General features: G+C 48.7%; 1 protein-coding gene across 6 annotated transcripts in view; it reads left to right on the top strand.

Annotated features, from left to right (window-relative positions):
• Znf217 (zinc finger protein 217) overlaps window positions 1–21,549 on the top strand; it is a 33,348-nt gene extending 11,799 nt beyond the window's left edge. For 2 of the 6 annotated variants that reach the window (XM_031372871.1, XM_031372869.1), the window contains exons 3-7: window positions 10,704–12,435; window positions 14,291–14,407; window positions 14,959–16,449; window positions 18,055–18,184; window positions 19,618–19,837. In XM_031372871.1, the coding sequence (XP_031228731.1) occupies window positions 11,052–12,435; window positions 14,291–14,407; window positions 14,959–16,449; window positions 18,055–18,164 (3,102 nt within the window). In that variant the 5' untranslated portion in view covers window positions 10,704–11,051 and the 3' untranslated portion in view covers window positions 18,165–18,184; window positions 19,618–19,837. Of the gene's footprint in view, window positions 1–267; window positions 437–468; window positions 623–9,403; window positions 9,600–9,625; window positions 9,647–10,703; window positions 12,436–14,290; window positions 14,408–14,958; window positions 16,450–18,054; window positions 18,185–19,617 lie in introns of those variants that run through there. The other 4 variants (XM_031372870.1, XM_031372872.1, XM_031372868.1 and 1 more) reach the window with 4 other exon arrangements.
• The last annotated feature ends 2,510 nt before the right edge of the window (window positions 21,550–24,059 follow it).

Here is a 24,059-nt window from a genome sequence, read left to right as displayed (position 1 = left end):
CCCGCCCCACCCCAGAATACCTGTCACTGGAACAGCCCGGGCGCGAGCGCGCCACGTTAGGCCGGATGGCGGGACGCGGCGCGGGGCGCGCGTGCGCGGGAGCCCACGGGGTGGGCGTGGGGTGCGCGCGCCGCTCCGCGGGGCTCGCGCCTCGGGGGTCCGCGGGGGGCGTGGCCGGCGGCGGGGGGCGGGCCAGGGGCGCGCTTGCGCACACGCGCGGGCACGGAGGGGGCGTGGCCGGCGCGGCCGGGGGCGGGGCGTCAGGCGGCGCGGCCGGGGGGGAGGGCGCAACAGCTGCTGCGAGCACTTTCTGCCCCAACAGTCCCCCCGCCGGACGCCGGCTGCCCGCCCGCCCGCGCAGGGACCCCGCGCCTGCACTGTCCCCGCGCGGACGAGTAGGGGGCGCCCGCGCCGCTCCCTCGCCCCCGCGCCGGAGGTGAGCCCGGCCCCCCGGAGCCGCTGTGGGGGTGGGGGTCCCGGCGCCCGCGGCCGTGGGAGGCGGGCATGGCGCGGCCCCGTCCCGGTCCCCGCGCTGTCGGGGCTAGCGGCAGACGCACAAAGGCCGCGCCGCCCCTGCCGCTCCTTCTGCCCGCGGCTGGGCGGTGCAGCCGGACGGCCGCAGGTAAAGGGGCGCCGGGGCCGCGTCCCCACGGCCGTGGCCGCGCGTGGGGCTGGGAGGGACGGCCGAGACAATAGCCCGCCCGGCGCGGCGTGGCCGTCGGGGGTCCGGGCCCCTGCCCGGGCTGCGTCCTGCCAGCCGGGGAAGGTGTTCGGTTTCACTCCCAAAGTTAGAACGCCCCGCAAACTCCCGTGGGAAGTTGGTGCGGGGTGGCGGGAGGCGGAACCGCACGTCCGAGGGCGCCGCCCCGTGCGCCTCAGTTTAGCCTCTACACGAGCGGGCGTACCGCGAAGGGCGCCCCCGCCTCAGACCCTCGGCGCACGGGAAGCGCATTCTTAGGCGGGGAGGGTGGGGGTGGGGACAGCGGGCGGGGATTTTTCCCGAAAGGTTTGCTTCCTGAAGTGAGCCCAAGTCCCGGGGGCCCGCTTCTGGGATCCCCGGTGGGGGCCGGTCCGCACTCTCCCAGTAGTAGAAACTTTTTAACTTTTTATTGTTTGGGTCGGGGCGCAGGGGTGGTCGCTCCCAGCCTCCAGGGCCGTGTCCTGTGAACCTTAGTTTCTCTTTCTGAGAAACAGGCATTCCTGAGCATGCGTTGATTAAGGGGCGCCAGCCTGGGGTCGAGGGCTGTAGGGCACCATGTGTACCACAGGATCCCGTGGCCAGTTTCCTGGTTTGAGATGGGTTGGAGCCATTAAGTTGTATGTTTTAAGAGGCCTAGGTCTGATTTCCTTCAGGTTGATTCAATTATGTCTTCATCCCTTTTGAGGTGGTTGAATAACTTGACATGAGATTAAGGCCAACAAAAGAAGAGGCAGGGTAGCCACAGCTGCTGGCCATGCCTGGCAACTAGGTAGGGGCCTCAGGGGGCCTTTCACCTCTCTTTGTAAGTGAAAAACGTCCATAGCCGCCTTCTTGACTACTTTTCCCAAAGTGAACCGACCACCTTGGTACCAAATCAGGTATCGGATGTTAAGTTTTTGCTTCGGGAAGGATGAGTAACAGGTCTAGTTTCAAAAAAAGTTTTTTTTTTCAGTAGTGACAAGTGCAGAGAAGTAGCCTCATTGCTTTCTGTCTGGAGAATGGATCTATCAAACCACTAGTTTGTGCTTAGTTAATGTGCTGGGAAGTTTTAAGGTGTGTCCTTAATGGTAGACGACCTCACCCCCTCCTGCTGGAGAAGTCCGTCCGTATTTTAGATACTGTTTTTTTCAAATTTCTGGAGTCTGGTGGTATATTTAGGCTTTTTGGTTATTTTGAACCCTGATTTGATCGAGTCACCCCATACATCCCCCCACCATGCTGCCAGCTTTCCTGTTATGTAAGTATAAAATCCAAGAGGCAGTGACCTCTGAAGACTGAGTTGTGAATTGTTAGCGTTAGTCATCTCTGGGAATTTACATATTTTGGCTCTTTAGATTCTACCTTGGTCTTTATACAAGAGGAGGAAGCAGGTGAAAGACCTAACTGGGGAAGGACACGTTTCTTTAGTCCTCAGTTCCTTTGATCCTCACACCTCCACACTTTGCCTTCTGATCTCCTTTTAGTGGAATAACTGGCGAGATTGACACTCCCTGATTGTCTTGGCTTCGTATTATTCCCTTTCACTTCGTAGTTTAAAAAAGGAAGTAAGATACCACTTAGAAAAATTTTCCCCTTTATGCTGAAGAATCTATTTTAATAATAACTCTCTTTTTCTTCCCCCCAGGTGGTAGGGGAGGAAGAGGGGGATAGAAAGTTCTGACTCTGGCTTCTTCAAGGGGGAGGGATTTGCATTTTCTTTGTTAGCTTCCATTTTTGGCAGAAAAACTTGGTGGATAGGAGCCCCTAATCCTTTTTCAGTGGGCTTGTTTTGGAGGAAATCTGAAAATAAGACTTAATCATCAAGTCTCTTATAAACTGATGAAGTAATTGAGGCCTACGGTGGCCCTCAGTGACTCGGCTCTGTCTCCTGGCAGATGAGTGCTAATCACTTCTCCCTTAACATCACTTCAGTAAGAAATGCTCTTTCGCCACAGCAGGGCTGCTATCCCCAGCCCAGGAGCCCTCTTCATTCTGAGCTGCTTGATTAGAGCCTCGGGGTTCCAGAAGATGAGTTCCTTTGTCACTTTATCAAGTGACATTCTTTTTCTCACTGGTTCCAAACATGATATTGGTTGACAAGAACTTTGGAGTAGTTTTAATGACCCTTGACTGCCTAAAACACAGGACGCCATAAAAGATCTGTCTGACTGCTGTGAAAACAGATGACTGGGGCCTTAAAGTACTGCATAGGAAGCTGGGTTTCCAGTCTGCTAGAACATAATTTATTATGAGATAGTTCCATCTCATATATGCTGTATGGCCTGCATTTTGGATTTTTGAGGTCACTAGCTATAATTTGTTTTAGATGGCTGGTTCCTGATTCCTCATTGCAGTTTAATCCCGTGGCCTTGGGTGTAATTAATAATCTGGGAAGTAGAAGCTGAGACATCAAAAGTGGCTTTTTCATCTTTGGAATCAGAAGGAACAACTTCAGGCAGTTTGGGTAAACTGTTAAGTATTAGTATCAAAATGTAGTTAATTGATCACAGCTGAGCATATGGAATAATTTTTAATTTAGGGTTATTAAAAAATAAAAACCTGGAAGATGTGTTGAACAGCTACCAAAATCGAATTAAAGGATTTCTATCCTAATAAATATCCTGAACCAGGAAGGGCTTAGCTACAGGCCTGTGAGGAAGCTGTGATAGTAGAGGAGCCTCCACTCACACACCTCAGCTCCTGATTTTCAGGGGTTGGGTGTTAACTAATTGAAATGCCCAGGGAAGAAGGGGTATTATTACACAAGGGAATGTCCTTCGCTTTGCTGTGTAGGGCAAGTCCGGTGGAGTATCACTTAAGGCCTCCTTGTGAGGGCACTGTAGGAGCTGAAAAGCTGGCCTTTCGGTTAGGTGGTGTGGATTAAGGTTCTTGGCCAGCCAGTAATATAGCCAGGCAAATTTGCAATGGTATGTGGGCCAAAGGGTTTTGAATTCAGACCACGGGGGTAGATAGAAATCTTGCATTGAAGGAAGTTGGTGGGGAGTGGGGGTGGGGGGAGATAAACCACTATTTTCTCCTAAAACCTTTCTCTCCTGATGAGCAAGCTCAGCTCTTAGATATATCTAGCTTCCAAAGAAGTGGGGGATTGGGGGGGAAGACGTCCCTGTTAGCCAGCTGCTACCACAAATTACCCCTTTATGCTGAGCTGCCTAGAGAACTTCCATTTGGACGTTTGTTGACTGCAGCTCTCTAAACAGTCCATTGCTTCCTGCCCAAGCTAGCAACATTATGAGCTACTAGAAATTTGGGGCCAGTTTGATAATTTTGTGATAAAGGTGGGAAATAAATACAGTGAACCCAGGGAGGCAACTGAGCCAAGGTGTGTGTGCAGGAGTAAGCCCTGCTCCTGGCTTTTGTGTTTTAGCTTTACCAGTTGACTCTGGCTGGTTTCAGTGGGTGATTGTGATGGTGAGTCAGATTTAAGACAAAACAGCTTATCATGTAAAGAAGCTCCTTTGACACTCTGGATGCTCCAGCACTCAACAGGACTCAGACAGCTTTGATAGCAGTTTTTATTTCCTACTCTTTGGTTTTCTGAGACAGGGTTTCTCTGTGTAGCCCTTACTGTCCTGGAACTCACTCTGTAGACCAGGCTGGCCTCGAACTCAGAAATCCTTCTGCCCCTGCCTCCCAAGTGCTGGGATTAAAGGCGTGCACAACCACTGCCTGGCTATTTCCTACTCTTAACGTGTAACTATTTCCAGCAATGAATGGTCTTATTAGAAAAGAGGTTTTATTTTTATTTAATTTGAGCTGCAAACAGGTAACTAGCATTTATGTAACTTTAGTGAATGTAAGAAGGGGGGTGGTCCATGAAGTTGAGGACAGCGCCTGGGCTTTAAGGGTATTATTCTTGAGCTCGAATTCTACTTGAAGCTAATTAAATTGGCTCTACTTTAGACTCTGGCCATTTAAACTTGGGTGGAAACTTGGGAAAAAGTTGCATAGCGTGTAATTGGACATACAGTTTATTGATGGTGTGTGTGTGTATTTATGTGTACAGATGTGCCATGAACAGAGACACTGAGTCATTGTAGTCTGAGAGTTGATAAGCCCAGGTAAATGTGGGGTTTGCTGCTTCAGTTTTCCTGAAACCCTTTTCCTCTGTATGGTTGGTCCTGTCAGATTACAAAGCACATGACATGTAAAGTTGCCCTGAACAAGCGGAAGTTACTTCAAGAAACTTGGGACCCAATGTTCTATCTTGTCTAATTGAAAATTATCAAGAATGTCATTTGCCTCATAAGCTGTTTTAAAGCAGGTAACACAGGATATTTGAAAGCCAGTTTACAGATACATAAGTATCTTTAGGTTGATAATATTGAAAGTAAAACTGGATCCTTGAGCACACCTGAACTGATTCGGGGTGAGTCAGGCGTTTCCAGTTTATTAGGAAAGGGTTGGAGCCTATGTCCGGCAGTCCTCTGTTGGACTTTAAAGAAATTGGGCGTCTTTGCCCAGGATCTTCTGACCTTGCCTTAAAGTAGTGTTTGGCCTGTGATTGATTGGATTATGACACTGAATTTAAACTGCGAGTTCTACCCCCACCCCCACCCCAGAAAGTTGGCCTGGCCACTTTCCCCTTGGAATATTGTGGAAAGATCAAAAAGTTCAAGGGTTAGGGGCCATGGAGATGGCTCGAAAGCTCAGGCCACTTGCCACCAAGCCTGATAGACCTGCATTTTGATTCTTTGGGACATACTTGTTGGAAGGAGAGAGCTGACTTCCTAAAATTGTTTGCCCTTTGATCTCTACATGCATTCATTCCCCCATACACACACAGATTAATATAGATTTTTAAAAAGTGGTAGGTTGTGATTGTTACCGTAGACTGGCGTAGAAGTTCGTCCTTACCGGGTTCTGAAGGAGGAGTAGGCTAACAGCCCTTGCTTTGCAGAGGACACTTGAGTTTGGTTCCCAGAACCCACATTTGTGGCTCACAACCATTCGTAATTCCAAGTTTCAGGAGATCCTGCACTGCATACAGGTGTTGCAAACACATGCATGTCCACTCAGGCTGAACACTCAAGTAGATTAATCTTATATTTTGGTTGTGAGCCTAGACTTTAATGGCTGAGCCATCTCTCCAGCCCAAGTAGATGAGTCTTAAGCACCCCTCCCATCACGTCATTTGTGTAGGTGTTTGGTCTGCATGTACTTCTAAGCACTGTATGTATGCCTTTAGAGGCCAGAAGAAGGTGGTGTGTCCCCTGTACCTGAGTTACAGATGGCTGAGAGCTGCCATGTGAATGCTGGGAATTGAACCTAGGTTCCCTAGAATAATAATCAGTAATGCCTTTAACTATTGAGCCATGTCTCCAGCCTTAATTTTGTAGTTTTAAAGGTAGAAATAACTGGGGATGGTGGGCGGCACATGCTTTTAATCTCAGCACAGGGGGGTCAGATGGGAGGGCAGAATTGGATCTCCAGGATTTCTAGGCTAGCCTGGTCTACAGAGCAAGTTCCAGGACAATCCAGGCTACCCTGTCTTGAAAAACCAAATGAAAACAACAACCACAAAAGAAAGAAGGAAAGAAAGAAAGAAATTGGCCAGAACCTAGCTGTGTGATTTGAGTGCCTTAAGGCGTTTATTAGAGTACCTCTTGCCTGAGTGAAGTGGGCCATGGCCCATCACTGCCTGTGAGAACCCTAAATGCTGTGTCAGCAGTTACTGCTCCCTCCTGACTGGGGGTGGGATAGCCTTTACTAAAAATGTGAACTAGCACACTCATGGGAAGAGCACAGATGTGTTGTCTGAAGGTCGTGGGCAGCTAGCTATGAGCATATTTGTGTACAGTGGTGTTTTCCAGTCCAAGTTGTCACAAGTGGCAGTTCCCCCAGTTAGCTGTTTTGAGCAGTTTATTGGCCTTTGCAGTATCTCGTATAATTGATAACTTTTCAGTCAGGTGCTGGTAGAATTCAGTGTCACTTTAGTCACACATCAGTGTCTAGTTAGTGACTTTGAGAATATCAGACATACTTGAGCAGTTAAAACCATGTGCTTCTTACTGAGTTTCAAAGGTTGTTGGATATAAAAGAGTAACTGAGTGAATTTCATGGGCATTAAGCCCCAGCATGCTCTCAGAATGTAAGGCATTCTGAGGGAGGCCCTGGCCGGCTCCACAACTGTGGGACTGGAGTCTGAGTGCTTCCTGTAGTACAAGAACAAAGATTGAAAAATACTTTTAAAACGTATTTTTTACAAAGCACTCTTTTTAAAAAAAGAAAAAGATTTATTTATTTTATTTATGTGAATACACTGTCGCTGTCTTCAGACACACCAGTAGAAGGCATCAGATCCCATTGCAGATGGTTGTGAGCCACCATGTGGTTGCTGGGAATTGAACTCGGGACCTGCAAAGTACTTTTTAACAAGCTTTTGTGGTTAGAATCCTTGTCTTCCTGGCGTCCAGACAAATTTGGATTGTGGTGATGTTCTTCAGTTATGTCAAGAAGTAGTCTTTGAAGCGAAACTCCCTGGGAGTCCTGGTGCCTGCCTCTTGCACTTCAGGAGGAAGGCTAGAACATTTTGGGAAAGCTACGTTTGCTTGCACACTTGAGGCAGAGGGACCACTTGTTAGGTAGTAATTACAGTAGCGCACAGCTCTTGATAGGTTCTGAAACTCCATCTGTGCAATTCTTGAAGAGTTTAGCAAGTTGGTTTTAATTGGTGCATGCACGCTTACCTTTCTCACGAGTACCTTTAGTTATTTTGTTGCCTTACCGTTGAGCAGGAATTGAGCAGGAATTGAGCAGATTCTCAATGAGGGGGGTGAGCACCTGCTACCAGATTTTGGTGGCCCTCAGGTGGGGACAGACTCAGGGAGTACAGTCTTGTTTGTCAGTACCACGGTGCAACCCCAGATTCCGCATGGTACCGTGGTGTACTCTAGTGCTCTGCACCTGACCACACTCAGGAATGGCTGGCAGTTGTATAGTATGGGGAAGAAATCTGGGAGAAGCCAGGTTTGGTGGCACACTCTTTTAATTCCAGTGCTCTTTGAGTTTAAGGCCAAACATGGCCTACCATGGCATGGAACTGAGAGTTCCAGGAGAGAGAGAAATCCTGTCTCAAAAGAACAAACAACAACTAAACAAAAATCTTGGAGGGCTGGTGAGATAATTCATTAGTTCACAGCACTGGCTGCACTTCAGCGGACATGTGTTCAGTTCCTAGCATCCATGTCAAATGGTTCACAACTGCCTGAAACTCTGGCTCCAGGGGATCTGACATCCCTCTCTTACCCCCCCCCCACACATAAATAAAAGACTAAAAAATAAAATAATTGCCAGGTGGTGGTGGCGCACGCCTTTAGTCCCAGCACTTGGGAGGCAGAGGCAGGTGGATTTCTGAGTTTGAGGCCAGCCTGGTCTACAGAGTGAGTTCCAGGACAGCTAGGGCTGTACAGAGAAACCCTGTCTCAAAAAACCAAATAAATAAATAAATAAATAAAATTATCTTAAATACTGTTAAAACTTGGTTGTAGAGAGTTCATGAGGTGTAACCTCTGGCTTCATGGTTCATTTTAGCATCAGAACAGGTGGCAGAGGTGGCCTGAGAGATGTGTCCTGCTTCAGACCCCTGTTTCTGTCAAAGTTCTGGGTGTCTTTCAGTCAGTGTCAGGTCCCAGAGAAAGAGCAGGGGTAGCCAGCAACTCTGGCCTTTGGATCTTTGTTTTTGTTTTTGTTTTTTTATATTTGTAAACCCTTTTAAAATCTTTAAAATCATGATGGAGGAAGACAATTTACAGCAAACGGGAATTTAGATTTTGTCTTATCTTTTAAATTTGTATTTCCTCATAGGCCAGTTTTAGATAGGGACTGTATATATATATTAGTCTGGAGCAGTCACAGCAGAACCACAGTAGAAGGTGGGTGGGGCTTGTGTGGGCCAGGCTTGCATTTGAGTCTTCAGATGCTGTAACTAACGCTGTCTAGGACTCCGGTTGAACACAGTTGACTATTAAACTGTGGTGGGAGCCTCAGGAGGAGGAGCTTCCAGCCTTGCTCTTTTCTTCATCTGACTGCCTGGGGCAGACAGGTGCTTCCTGCGGCTGTGTTCTTCTACCCCCAGGTTGGTCATGGCTTGAGCCAGGGCTTGGTAACTTTTTGGAAAGGACCTTGTAGAGGAGTGGTGTTCCAGAAGCTGAGGCTTAAAGGGTCAATGGTTCTCTCCCCTCCTGATCCTCCCTTCCTGTCTCCTGTGCCCCAACTCAAACAGGGTTACTTTTAGCTTTTTTGAGATAGAGTTTCACATTAGTTCCTGGCTGGCCTGGAACTCACTATTAGATATTGCTGCTGCTTTTCTGCTATTTTAAAGTGCTTATTGTAGAGCTTCAAAGAAGAAAGGACACCTGGTAACTGACTGTATTCCAGGTGCAGTCAACCCTCTGGCTCAGAACAGGATCGGGTCAACTGGGTGTGGTCCTGCCTTTCCTGACTATGTGGTTAATTCTTCAGTGAACATCTGCCTGGATTGTGGGCGTTGCTTAGTGAATGTGTAGAAATCTGAATCACTGGGCCCAATCTGAGAATGCTGCCAGTGCTTTGGTTGTGTGGAATTGCCCTCAGTCATAGACAGGGTGTAGTACTTGTCAATTTTGCTGTAGTTTTAACCACAGAAAGTGCACCCTGGGTTGACACCTTGAGGGTCCTGACCTAGGCTGGAACTCAGTTCTCAGGTCTCTGTTATGTCATAGGATGGTAACCACTCCAGGTACTTGTCCTCCATTGTGATAGCAACAAAGGTAGAAACTGAGGTAAAGCACTGCCAGCAGCTTGCTCCTTGCCAGTCTGAGTTCTGGAGTCTCACAGCTGCTTACTGGGTAGAAGGGGAAGAGCCAGCTTCATGACTGCTGTGGGCTGGGATGAAGAGCGGAGGGGGAGAGGCCTGTGGCAGGTGCTGTGGGCTGGGACACAGAGCGGAGGGGGAGAGGCCTGTGGCAGGTGCTCAGCTGCCTGCTTGTCTCCTTGGGCCGAATTCACAAGCTATGGAGAGAAAGGCAGGGCTGTTTACAAACAAACCCTCTGTGTTGCGGAGAACATTGACTTTTTTAGGGATTAAATCTTCAAGAGTGGAAATCAGAGTCCATAGAGTATTAACTAAAGCCACTCTCTTCTCCCTGGCCTGGCCAGTGGCTCAGTGAAGGCCGAGTAAGATGGGTAGGAGATGTATCTTCTGAAGGAAGAATGATCCACACAGAAGTCAGGTCAAGGAGGCCTGCTAGAAATGTGGACACTGGAAAGTCAGTGGCCTATGCATCTAGTAGGTCATTTACCCTTTGGAGCCCAACTCTGCCTGGCAGCATCCAGTACCCAAAACAACAGGGTCTTGAGTCAAGGCTATGCTCAATGCAAGGGAAGGCTCCTGTGTCATCTGAGGTTTTGGACCAGTCTCATTTTGTCAGCTCATTTTCATAACTTCTTTCTTCTGAGACAGGGACTCCTCCTTATGTAGTTCTGCTGTGTAGACCAGGCTGGTTTTGAGCTCTCAGACCCACCTGTGTCTTCCTCCTGAGTGCTGAGATTGAAGGCATGCTCTGTGGTGTTGTGCTTTTGTAACTCTTGTAGTCGCTGTGTAGGAGACTTGTGTATGTCTCGGTGGCATCCGAGACAGCAGAATTGTAACAATAAAGTTTGGCTCATTTATTTTTGAGACTGTTTTATGTTGACAGGGCTTGCTTTGAACTCACTGTATGGTCCAGGCTGGCTGGCCTATCATTGCCCTTTCCTACTTAAACTGGTCATTTATATTTCAGTGACCAGAGCTCTGGCTTAAAAGTCTCCTGACTCTGAAATTCTATTCACTTAGTAGTAAGTGTATTGGATGGGAAATATGCTAATGATTTAATTAACAAACACGTTTAGCAGGATGCATTATGGATTAGTTAAAGGTGAGGCAGTTGAGTCTAGTAGCCCCTTTTTTGTGGAAGAGGTCATGTGACTCACAGGCCCAGCCCCGTTCCTGAGCCGTCCGCACTGAGGCTTGTTTTTTTCCTTTCAGATTTTGGAAATCCCTTGTCTTCACATTGCTGGGATCAACGTCTTGCTCAACTGAGCCACTCACCCAGTGGAGATGGACAGGACTGTTGCCCTCATGCTGACTCACGTCTGAATCACGGCCCAGGGCAGCCTGGATGCCTTGTTTGTGCAAAAAGCCATCTCCATCGCTGAGCTTACCCAAGCTCTGGAATATACATATCCCTCTAACTTACAGTTGCTCTGATTTTGACGCCCGGGGCTCCTGGAGGTTTGAGTGGTAATATCACACAAGTGGCCTTATTCTAACTCCAGAGATCCTCAGCAGACAGCTGGATTGTCAGTCCTGTCAGACCCTGAAGTAGCTGGCAGCATGCCTACACAATCCCTCCTCGTGTACATGGACGGGCCGGAAGTCCTTGGCAGCTCTCTAGGTACCCAGATGGAGGTGGATGATGCTGTGCCCATAAAAGGGCCGGCTGCAGTCCCCTTCCGAGCTGCTCAGGAGAGGAGCATGGCAGCAGCAGAGGGCCACATGCCCCTGGATTGCATGTTCTGCAGCCAGGTCTTCTCTCAGGCAGAGGATCTCAACCAGCATGTGCTAGTGCAGCATCGGCCCATCCTCTGCGAGCCAGCTGTTCTGCGAGTGGAGGCCGAGTACCTCAGTCCCCTTGATAAAGGTCAGGTGCCAACAGAGCCACCGAAGGAGAAGAGTAGCAAAGACACGGAGGAGTTGAGCTGCGATGTGTGTGGGCAGACATTCCCAGTGGCTTTTGATGTTGAGAGCCACATGAAGAAACATAAGGACTCCTTCACGTATGGGTGCAGCATGTGCGGGAGGAGATTCAAGGAGCCGTGGTTCCTGAAGAACCACATGCGCACACACAACGGCAAGTCTGGCACCAGGAGCAAGCTGCAGCAAGGCATGGAGAGTCCAGCCACCATCAATGAAGTGGTGCAGGCACACGCACCCGGGACTTTCTCCTCTCCCTACAAGATCTGCATGGTCTGTGGCTTCCTCTTCCCAAACAAGCAGAGCCTCATTGAGCACAGCAAGGTTCATGCCAAAGAAACTGTCCCCAGTGCCAGCAACATAGCCCCTGATGCCCACCAAGAGGAACCCACATCCCCGAGGGAAGAACTACTGCATTTTTTGAACTTGAGACCCAGATCAACTGCAGATAGTACAGTGAAGCCCGTGACCTGTATACCTCAGCTTGACCCTTTCACCACCTACCAGGCATGGCAGTTGGCTACCAAAGGAAAAGTGGCCATTGCCCAAGAAGAGGTGAAAGAGGCAGGCCAAGAAGGAAGCACGGACAATGATGACTCATGTTCAGAGAAAGAGGAACTAGGAGAAATATGGGCTGGGGGTAAGGCGGAAGGTTCTGGAAAGTCCAAAACAAGTAGAAACAGTTGTCCAGGTCTCTCTCAAGACAAAGAGAAGCCTAGACATGCTAATAGTGAAGTGCCTTCTGGGGACGATCCCAAGTTGCCCAGTAGCAAGGAGAAGCCCACACACTGTTCTGAGTGCAGCAAAGCCTTCAGGACATACCACCAGCTGGTCCTGCACTCCAGGGTGCACAGGAAGGACAGGAGGGCTGATGCCCTATCACCCACCATGGCTGTGGATGCAAGGCAGCCTGGGACCTGCTCCCCAGACCTCAGCACCACTCTGGAGGATGGTGGGGCCGGGGACCGTGAAGGGGGCTCTGAAGATGGATCTGAGGATGGGCTCCCTGAAGGGCTCAATTTGGGTGAGTACTCTGCTGCCTCCCAAGCAGCATTTGCTACAGGGGGATCTGGAGTCAGGTTCTCATCTCAGTGCTGTGGTATCTCTGTGTAGTCTCCTAGAAGCATCTCAGGCCTATCTCCCTTCTTTAGTAAGGAGGTGAGTTAAAAGGCCAGTCCAAAACCTCATTATGAAAGGGCTCTGTATCTTTTGCTCCCAGAGGACTTAGTTTTTATAGCTAGTGCTCCAGCGGGTAGAGAACAAGGATGCTGCCGGCGTCCTCAGGCAGTGGACTGAGGCTGTGGCCTGCTGCAGAATGCTAGGAGTTATGGGACTGAGACCCAGGACTTTCCCAGCTCTCGGGCATTCCCATTCTTGTTAGACAGGGCCTGTGTTCATGCTTTCACCTACATGGGTTTCTGATGCTCTCAGAAGGATCAGGGAAGCTTCCTCACAGCCCACTACCTGTGCTGTGGGACTATTTGCCCTGTGCACTCTGGTCACCTTGCTGTTTGTGAGGCCAGTGTTGATGAGGGAGCTCACACCAGACACAGCTCAAGGCAGGGTAAGCTGTGGGCATAGCTGTGAGTGCAGTGGGGCTGAAGGTTCCCCGCTATGCCCCGTCTCTAGTCTGCTTTATATTTACCTTCAAGAAGTTCAAAAAGAGAGGCTCTGATGACTTTTCAAAGCCTCTTAGACCATTTTAGGTAGTTGTGTGCTTTACGGATCCCCGTCCCTGACAGGATTTGGTGAGAAGGCCTAGCCCATCTGTTAGCACCTGCTTTCGCCCAGCTATGTGGGTCCACGGCCTTTGGGAGTTAGTGAGAATGCAGCACTTGGCAGAGAAGGGGAGAGATGTGTAATTGGAAATAAAGTTTTGTAAGGCAAAATTTAGTTTAATTATGCATTTTGGAGCCCAAGTGAGAAGTTTGTGTAGTTGTAATTGACTGCCCTGCTGCACCATGGGCCTGATCTAGACTTTAAGAGATAGATGTACCTCCCAGACAGGACTGACAGACTAGTGCAGCCATCCTCTCTTCACGGTTGTGCATCCCTTGCAAGTTGGTGGGCTGATGAGAGTGGAAAGGCCCAGGCAGTTTAGTTAGAGCTTGTCCTCAGTGGGCCCTTCTCATCGGGCACTTCAGCCCTGCCTTTGGAATGGATTCTAGTAAAGATTGCTCTGGAACCACAGACCCACCTTCCCAAGCTTGGCTACATTTGATCAGCTTTCCTAGGTGCTTGCCGAGCCAAGGCTGGGTTGCTTCTGTGGTTCCTTTGTGCTTGCCGCCCTCTAGTGGTAGCTTCTGTAATCAGGCTGTTTTTCTGCTGGTGGTTGGGAGGTTTTACATCACCTCCAAATACTGGTTCTGAGTTCTGGCAGTTTTTCTGGCCAGTGGACGCACATCTACCTTAAGCATGAACCAGGTGTAGCATATGCCAAGTGTCAAGAACCGAAAGTGTTTATCTGTTAAGTTTCAAGTTTCATCTATTAAGTGGTCATTCTTATGATGAAAGTACGAACCTCTTGACTAGGGCACTAGGCTACATTCAGAATACACAGGGTAGTGCCGGGCCTGGTGGCACACGCCGTTAGTCCCAATGCTATGGAGGCAGGGAGGGTGTGTGTGTATGTGTGTCTGAGTTCCAAGCCAGTCAGGACTACATACCTTGTCTCCAAAACACAAGCACACAAGCTGACATGAAAAACGGCCTGATGGCATTTGCTAGTTATTTTAGCCTTTGAAACTCCTACCCAGGACAAAAATAAAAAATTCTGTAATGGTTTCCCCCAAATGTTTTGTGTCAAGAATCTTGGAGTCTGAATTCCTGAATCCTGCACTTCAGCTGACTGACACCATTATTTTTGTTTCTGCTTTAAGATAAAAATGATGATGGAGGAAAAGCAAAGCCCCCCCCGTCCTCGAGAGAGTGTAGTTACTGTGGGAAGTTTTTCCGTTCAAACTATTACCTCAATATTCATCTCAGAACGCATACAGGTAAAGGACTGGGTTTTAAAAACATGTTAGCTAAAACAATTGTGTGCTGCTCTGTGGTTCAGATGGCTTTAGAGTGTGGTGTTGCAGCTGTTGTGTCTACAACAACACTGCAGCTTGAATACTGGGTCCTGTTTTGAGGTTGGTTTATGGCTACCATATCTTAAGGCAAACTTAGTAATACTTTTAAATGCCACATTTTAAAACCCTTTTATGACTCTGGAGTGAAGCAGAGGGTGTATTTGGTGCTGTTGGGATGTAGGTGCAGTGGTGGCCCGGGTGAGAAGGTCTTGGGCTTCCGTGGCTCAGGTGCACTGCTTAGTCCGCCGTGCTGAAAAGTGCTCAGATGCTGCGGTGAAGGTCGGGTCAGTTAAAGCGTGCCCTTCCTTACTGGGAGTCAGGTTTACATTTTAAAGTGCGTGGCATTGGTGCCCTAGCTGTGAGGATTGGCAGAGAGGAAACAGCCCATATGTGGTGTCATAGCTTGTTTAGCTTGCAGAGTTCTATTGGCACCTTTCCTAAATATCATGATACAGTGGCATATCTCGTTTTAGGTGAAAAACCATACAAATGTGAATTCTGTGAGTATGCTGCAGCCCAGAAGACATCTCTGAGGTACCACTTGGAGAGACACCACAAAGATAAGCAGCCGGTGGACGCCACCGCTGCTGAGTCCAAAAGCGAAGGCCGGAGCCAGGATCCGCAGGACACGCTACTAACGGCTGACAGTGCGCAGACCAAAAATTTAAAGAGATTTCTTGATGGTGCCAAAGATGTTAAGGGAAGCCCAGCTGCCAAGCAGCTTAAGGAGATGCCTTCTGTCTTTCAGAGTGTTCTCCCACCAGCACACAGCAACGATACTCAGGATTTCCATAGAAATGCAGCTGATAGTGCCGAGAAAGTGCGGAAGAGTCCTGCCCCTGCTTATCTGGACATGCAGAAAAAGAAAGCAGGGGAGCCTCGGGCCAGCAGCCCTGCCTGCAGACCCGAGGGGGCTGGGCCCTTAGCCTGGGAGAAGACGGAGCGGGAGGCCGACTACAGACACAAGCCTGGTGCTGACTGCCAGGAGAGGCCTTTGAATCTATCCCTGGGGGCGCTCCATGCCTGTCCTGCAATCTCTTTGAGCAAGTGTCTCATCCCCAGCATTGCCTGCCCCTTTTGTACTTTTAAGACCTTTTATCCAGAAGTCCTTATGATGCACCAGAGACTTGAGCACAGGTACAACCCCGACACGCACAAGAATGGCAGCAGCAAGTCTGTGCTGAGGAACAGGCGCACAGGGTGCCCTCCTGCCCTGCTGGGAAAGGACGTGCCGCCCTTGTCCGGCCTGCACAAGCCCAAGGCCAAGACCGCCTTTTCATCACAGGCTAAGTCCCTACACTCAGAGAAGGTTCGGCAGGGACCCTCAGGGCCAAGCAAAGCTCCCCAGACTTCAGGACCGGACAACAGCACTTTAGCCCCAAGTAACCTGAAGTCACACAGGTCACAACCCAGTGCTGGGGGCCTCAGTGCCACCAAGCAGCAGCAGTCAGAGCTGTTTCCCAAAGGCGGTGCCCCTGCTGTTGTGGAGAAGGGGAAAAGACCGGAGCCCAAACTGAAGGCCCTGCCGGCTCCCACCCCGTCCCCGCTCAGCAGCAGCAGTAACGGTTCTATTGAGTATCCCCTGAAGGTTGATGGCCCATGGGCACAGCAAGGGAGAGACTACTACTGCCATCGGAATGCTGGCAGTGCCTCAGCAGAGTACAGTGAGCCCCATCCCAAAAGACTCAAGTCCACCGTGGTGTCCCTGGACACAGAGCATCCTGGGCCCAATGGCAGAAGGGGCTTTGAGCTCCCCAAGTACCATGTAGTCAGGAGCATCAACTCTTTGTTACCACCAGAGTGTGTGTGCCCACCACCTGTGCTGCCCCCCAAAGCCCGTTTCCTGAGCCCTGGGGAGGTGGAGTCGCCCAGTGTGCTGACCGTGCAGAAGCCCTGCAGCGCCTCTGGACCCCTGTGGACCTGTGGACCTGTGGGACACACAGGAGCCAGCCCAGCCCTTGAAGGTATTACTGTAGGCACTAGGTTGGGGTTTAAACACATCCCACAGGAACATTGAGTTCTCAGATGCAGGCAACCATTCGTCCCTATCTAGTACGAAGCAATGGATTGTGGGCCATTAGAGCTTTACAGGATTGTCTTGAGGAACTGTAGAATCAAACAAAAATAAAAATAAGCTAAAAGTAGTTCCTTTCCTTGCTGTTGAAGTCCATGTGCTAGCTGGTCATGGTGGAGCACACCTGTCATCCCAACTCTGGATAGCTGGGACAGTTGGCACACCTGTCATCCCAACTCTGGATAGCTGGGACAGTTGGGCAGGTGGGAGGGGACTCAAGACTTGCCTGGGCTATTTAGATCATTCCAGGAAAAAAGCCTGAGTGCCTCTGAAACCTTGCTTAGGGTTGTCACATCCCATCCCCTTTCCACAGTTAAGGCTACACTTACACCTGTTGTGGAGTTTGGGATTCTTCTGTGCCCACTTCTCCACATGGGTGGGCCCTTGACCTATCAGAAAGGGAAAGTGTAGGAGCTCCCGACTGAAGCTGTGTGTGAGTGGCACTGGTGTTCTGGGTGTTGCTGTTGGTGTGTTCCTGACAGGTCTTGTATGTAGTGGCCACCTTGTTGGTGACTTAGAGCTGTCATAGGGCAGCATTGCCTTTCCAGTGTTTGATGGCAGTTTGTGGTGCTTCCCTGTGCTGGAGGAAGGTGGGCCGACCGGGTGATCTCTTGCAGATTTGTCTCGAGGGCTTGAGTGCTCCAGAGATCACCAACTGTACACCCCGTAAAGCCCTGAGAACGCTCAGTTTAGTGCTTTCTGGATACATCCTGTTAGGGAAAAAAGCAAGTGTTTTCATCCACTGCAGTGACTTGTCTCAAAGTGTCATGAAGTAGTAACTTGTGCTTTATGGGTACTGGTGTCAAACCAAGGGCCTTTGGCAAACACTGCCAGCTAAGCTCCATCCTCAGTCCAGATGGAGTATTGCTGCCTGTGCCTTTAGGTCTTCAGCATCCCACAGTTTAAGTGGGTAGGTTGTTTCCGTCTTTCGCCCGCTTTCCTCTTCCACAGAGTTGGTTTATGCATTTGTACACTTACCTGCCTGTGACTGATGTGTGGATGAACACACACCACAGCTCCCTTCTCCAGACCCAGGCCTTGGGTTTTGCTGACTAATGCCTGGGCCATTGTTGGCACTCAGTTTAAGTGTGTATGCGCCAAGCTTAGGTTTTTTTTTCCCCCCAGGATAGGAACTCACTATGTAAACCAGGATAGATAGCCTCAAATTTCTAGATATTCCCCTTGCTCTGCCTCTTAAGTGCTGGGATTAAGGGCAAGAGTCACCAGGCCTGGCATATGTGGGTTGGTTGGTTGGTTTGTTTGGTTTGGTTGTTTTGTTTTGAAAAGACAAGGTCTGACATTGTGTAGCCTTGGTTGGCTTTAGCTCAGTAGATCTCTGCCTGCCTCCACCTCAGCTCTGGGGTTAGAGGTGTGCTCAGCGCTGCTGCCCTTTCTTAGTCTAAGGGGGGGCTATGGCTGGGGAGTGTTGTCATCAAGGTGTGGAAGCCCCATCACTGGTGTGGGCTCTGAGTCACCTCTCTTTCTCTTCAACTAGGAAAGAGGCCCGTGTCCTATCAGCACCTGTCTAACAGCATGCTGCAGAAGAGGAGCTATGAGAATTTTATTGGCAGTACACATTATCGACCAAACGACAAAACATCTTGAGTTGTGATTCTTGGGAAACGGTAAGCATGGTTGTCCTTAAATACATTGTATTGGTTTTACTGGGATAATAGCAAATTCATTTTCTTTTTGAACTTCTAAAAGTGATTGTTACTGTTGTAGAATGACATTTGTTTCTGGATTGAGGCTTGTCCTCAGTGTGGGTGGGTACACGGAGAGTGTTAGGAGTTGGTTTATCCTTCCACCGTGTGAGATTACTCCAATCTTCAGGCTCAGCAGCAAGGGCCATCTAAGTGGCCCCATTTTTTTTTAAATTCATTAATGATTTATTTTTTATTCTATGTGCATTGGTGTTTTCCGTATATGTGAGGGTGTCTGCTTCCCCAGAACTGGAATAACAGCTCTGAGCTGCCATGTGGGCGCTGGGAGCAGGACCCTGGTCTCTGGAAGAGCAGCCCAGTGCTTAAGAGCAGCCCAGTAGCTCAGTGCTTAAGAGCACTGACTGCTCTTCTAGAAATTTGTTTACATACAGTCCATAGCTGCTTCCCTGCCACAACAGCCACATTGGATTTTTAAGGTCTGCTGATCCCAGGCTGGAGGCACACACTCCAAGCCAGTGCGAGGAGGTAGGCTTGGGTCTCCACAGAGGTGAAGCTGGGCCTGCTGTTTTAGTTCAGAGGTGATTGAAAGCATTGTGAAGCCCTGATCTGTCGAGGCAGAGCTGTGTTTTCCCTCTGGGCTTGCAGGTTTGATGGACATGAGCTTCCTGAGCCCAACGCTGTCTGCTTGTCCTTTTATGTGTTATAGCCTGGGCACAAGGATGTTGGCGTTCCTGGGCCCTTTACTTCCTTGTGATATGTGAGCGTCTGACCAAGTACCTCACCCTCACTAATCAGGGCTTCTAACACTGGGCTGTGCCTCCAGCTATTTTGATTTTCATCTTTTTGGAATGCGGGGGAAGGAGGGAATAGGGTCTCGCTGTGAAACTTAGGTTGGCTTTGAACCTGGTAATCCTGCCTCAGTTTCCTCAGTACTGGTGTTACAGAAGTGAGCCAGCACACCCGTGTCCCCTTCTGGGTTGGTGGCAGTTGGCGTTGCCAGTTGGGATGTGCCAAGTCCTGGGTCCTGGGTCCTGGTGTAAATTATTTCGTTCTCCTGAGTAGTCTGCCTAGCTGTGTAGCTTGGAGTCAGCGGAAACCTTTGCACGTCCTCGTCCCCCTAGTTGTCTTCTCTTACGCTATAAGACCCCATGAGTTTGTTTATCTGCATCTTTGAGTGAATGCCCTGTGAGTGCAGGGGCCTTTGGAGACCAAAAGAAAGGGTGTTGGCTTCCTGGGAGTTGGGGCTACAGATGATTGAGCCATCTAACATGGGTGCTGGGATGCTAACTTGAGTTCTCTGGAAGAGCTGGTGTGGAACCATCTCTCCAGCTTATTTCTTAGGATCCTTTAATGATTGTGTGCTTTTCTAATCATTTTCAATGCTTTCCCATTAGATCCCTGGATGCAAGTACACACTTTCCACGGAATCACATGTTGGTTCATCTTCTGAGAGCACACGATGATAGCTACTGAACAAGCTGTGACTGAATTGTACATAGACCTGAGAGGAGCGGAGAAGGAACACTACATTCTCTACAGTTCTGTTACCTTTGTACCAAATAGCAATAAAACTAGTGGGAGCAGTGGGCCGCGCGCCAGGGGCACTGAAATCTATTTTGTCCCTAAATATTTTTTTAAAGAATTGACCAAATAAGTTTTTTTGCATACTTGAGCGCTGCTGAAAAGAAATCATTTGGGGTGGGGTGGGTGGGGTGGGGAATGTTGTAAAGCTTGCACCTCAGGTAACTGTAAATACCGACATGGTAAACTTGCTTAAGTACTGTGTGTCTCTCCCTCATGGAGCTCAATGATTTGAGCATTTTCTGCTTCTTTATGCTTTTCATTTAAAACATGTTTTAAAGCCTATTCTCACTGAGTCTCTTGGTTGTCTTCACATTGCTGATGAAGCGCTGACACTCAGAAGATGCCTGTGCATCCTGAGGTCAGCAGGCACTACCCTGGCACCTTTTAGTACAGCTGCTGGAGCTGGTGTGTGCAGGCTGTCCGGGACCGGCACGCGGCCCTGGGCACAGTGCGCTGCCTATGAGCGGGTGTTGATTACAGAGCGGCTTTCTCTGTAGAGTGGCCGATGTCACGGAGAGCCAGGCTCCGTGGGGAGCTAGCTAAGTTCTTTTCTTTTGAAAGATTTGGTGTCTCGGAGAGTTGCCTGAGTTAAGTCTAGATAAATATACCACATCTCCTTGTGTGAATTGCACGCTTGGAAGCAATTTTAAAGGGAGTGGAAAGTTTGGGGAAATATTTTAGTTTGTATTTGGAGTCTTGATGTGTCTGGTGTTTGAGGCGTGGACACCTTGAGTCTGGGTGAGGAACTGCTGCCTGAGCCTCCTTGAGAGGCAGGGAGAGAAGACACCGGAGTCTCTCCATGGTTTGTTTCAGGGTGATTTCCTCCGTGCACAGGCAGCTCGGCATGGAGGGAGGACAGCCACCAGCTAGCTCACTCAGCATTTTAAACTTGAGTTCTTTTGATATCTGAGTTTATCCAGCAGTTCATGGGTTTAGCAAACCCAAAATATTTTATTAAGAAACTGTTTCAAAAATAAATTTGCACTGCTCCTCTTTCTTGCTCTCTACCCCTCTCAATGGGACAAAAGGGTGAAGAGCTCAAAGACTTCCCCCACCCTCCTTGTGTACCATGAAGGGTCCTTGGGAGTCAACTTACCTCCTGTGTTGAGATGTGTCTGCTCTTGTAGAAAGTGCTTTTGTATCAGGAACATGTACACTAGGCCCTGTTCCCGTCCACAAGCTGAGCCATATGTACATAATCTAGACTGTTTCTTAGGTCTGCACTTTTATAGCCCGTCTTTGAAGATTAACACATTTGCAAAGTGATTGATGCCGTCTTTGCCTAAATGCAGTGAGTGTACAGGAAGCTTGCTCTCGGAGACAGTACATGTAAATCTGGAGGGGTCATATACAACAGGGGCCAAAAATCACCAAATCTATTAGAAAACAATGTGTGTAATGCTGAAATTTGGGGGGCTTTCAGATTTCTCTAGCTATGTTTTCTGAATGCATGAGAATTCCAGGGTTTCTTCTTCTTTAAGCAGCCCTTTGTGCTTCAGTATGTTCTTGTCATCAGTATTAACTCTGGGATAACTGGCTGTGTGTCCTTCCCTATGAGGCAGCAGTACATGTGAGGAGAGGTACATGCGTTGGATTTTTGCTAATGTATTTATTTCATTCCAGTTTGATTTATTTTAATTGTTGATACTTAAGTTGTCAGTAGACATGCTTTATTTATGATATATTTCAGCTTAAAGTTATGTTATTATATGTGGATGTAAATATAGATTTGGTGTTTTACAGTTCTGGTGTTCTGGTTTTCATTGTGTTCCTGATTGCGTGTGTGGTGGGGGTAGGGTGGAGGGAGGGAGGGAGGGGGGGAGAGAAACATTCAGGGGATCATTTTCTCCTTCTTTGTGGGTCCTGGTAATCAAACTCAGGTTGTTAGGTTTACCTGCAGAAATCCTTAACCCACTGACCTATCTTGCCTGGGTCCTGTTTCCTATTTTAAGTTCAATTTTTGCTTAATTACTTTAAAAACGTATTTTTTGTATGTGCCCATGGAGGTTAGAAGAGGGTGTTACATCCCCACGAACTGGAGTTAGAGATGGTTGTGAGCCACCATGTGGTGCTAAGTATAGAACCCTAACTGCTCTTAGTCCCTAGAGCCAGCTTGCGCTCCCGCTTTTCCCACCCATCTCCCCCTCCCCCCTCGTGGGGACTGTAGTTAGAAGCATCCAGCTTTCCAGCACTCTTCTTGGATTTAATTGGAGGCTGCTTTTGTAGCACCCAGTAGCCCAGGCTCCATGAGACTCAGCATGTGGCTTCAAACTTGCTATCTTGCATCTGTTTCCCAGGTCCCGGGGTTGTTGGAAAGCAAACCTCAGAATTTAGCTTTAACTCTGAACTAGGTGAGTATGAATCTTTAGAAGATAAAGACTGATTGTGCGAGTGTGTTGCCTGCATGTATGTGTATGTACCCATGTGTGCCAACAGAGGGCATAGGGTACCAAGAATTAGCATTATGGAACATTGTGAGCTAGCATGTGGGAGCCAAACCTGGGGCTCCAGCAGGCCAGCCATTCCTTACAGTACTAAGAAATATGTGCCAGTCCATGTATTTTGTGGCCTCCTCAACAATACCTTCTTCCATAAAGCCCATTGCTTTGAGCCAGAGGCGCAGGGACGCTAGTAAGTCAGTGGGTGGGTTTCTTGCTGTTTTTCTCTAGCCCTCCTCTACACTGAGACACTGTTGTAGACACTGAGCCCTTGTCCTGGATGAGGCCTAGTTTTGTCAGTTTGAGGTTCTATTGCCCTCATCTCTAACCTATGTCATTGAACTGACGAAATCTCAAGGTGGGATTGGATCTAGCTTTTCTGGGTAAGGGTGAATGGATTCCTCCTCTTCCTTTCGCCTGTGGGGTTATCAAGCTTAACATGGGTGAAGGCAAGTCAGAAGGATGCCATTATATAAAATTACCCCTCCCCCCCCCTTTCTGCTTTAGCTTTCAGTGGCCGAAAATGAAAGCTCAAGATGTGGAGAAGATATTTGAAAAGTTCCATGGGCCTGGTGAGATGGCTCAGTGGATAAAGGCGGGTGATTCCTACCACACTGATGACTTTAGTTGCATCTGAGCTACTCGTGGTGGAAAGAGAGAAGCAAGTCCTGCAGGTTGTCCTCTAGTGCACACATGCACATACACACAAATAAATAAATAAAAGCTTTCTTAGGACTGGTGATAGGATTCATTGTTAAAAATATTTGTACTCCAAACCTGATGACCTGAGTTCAATCTCTGGTACTCACAAGTACATACAGACTCAACATAATGTAGTAGAGTATTTAAAAGATTCCATTGTTCATCTATTGAAACTATAAAGAAGACCGTGTGAGTGGGGCTTGGTAGTTCAGGCTGAAGGAGGAAGATTGTGAGCCCCAGGCTAGTCTGAAAGTAACAAAAGCAGGACCTCTAAACTTGCTTTGTGACTCTGAAATACTGTTTGAACTAAGATTAAGTTTCTGACTACCTCTTGATTTAGTGGCCCCTCGACTTTCAGGAGTGACCCCAGAATGTACTATTGTGGATGACACTGTAAGCAGCTGGCCACTCTGAAGGCTGGAGTCTCATATCTGGCCAGTGGCAGTGTCTCCTGGTGGCTCAGGGTTTGCTCCAAGTGTTGTGGCCTCACCCTTTTGTTGTGAATAGACCAGATCTCATCTTGTGTTCTTCCGTATTATTACAAAGTTAAAAGTATTTTCAGTACGTGTATCTGTGTGGGAGCACCCCCAGGGGCCACCATTGGCTACCCCAGGTGGGTGCACGTGCTCCTGACCACGACTCTCCAGCCCACCCCTCTTTTACTTTAAAAGACTTAATTATAATTATGTCACGTGTATGTGAACACACTCTACCCATGAGGGCCGTGGACATTGGATTCTTTGAGGCAGCTGGGGATCTGCCCTATGTGGTTGCTGGCAATTGAACCACAGGTCTTCTGGAAAAGCAGTAAGTGCTTTTAACCACTGAGCTGTTTCTCCAGCCCTCAAGTCCTTAATTATGTGCATGCGACTGCAGGTGCCACAGAGGCCAGAGCATCTTCCCGTAAGAGCTGCAGACACTCTGAAGGGTTGAGCTATCTCTCCACCATGAGAAGTGGAGACTAGAACTCACTTTGAGCAGGGAGAGAGTTAAGGCTTTTTTTTTTTCCTTGTTATTTTCATCTTTTAGGGTGTGGAGCACACACACACCTTACTGAGTTACCCTGCTCTCCAGCTCTTGCCTGTTCACGGTCTAGTCTGTATTTTCCTATT

Source organism: Mastomys coucha, unplaced genomic scaffold (genome assembly GCF_008632895.1).
Source record: "Mastomys coucha isolate ucsf_1 unplaced genomic scaffold, UCSF_Mcou_1 pScaffold15, whole genome shotgun sequence".
NCBI lineage: Eukaryota > Metazoa > Chordata > Mammalia > Rodentia > Muridae > Mastomys > Mastomys coucha.
The sequence above is the reverse complement of the archived record's forward strand: the minus strand, read 5'-3'. Positions and strand labels throughout refer to the sequence as shown.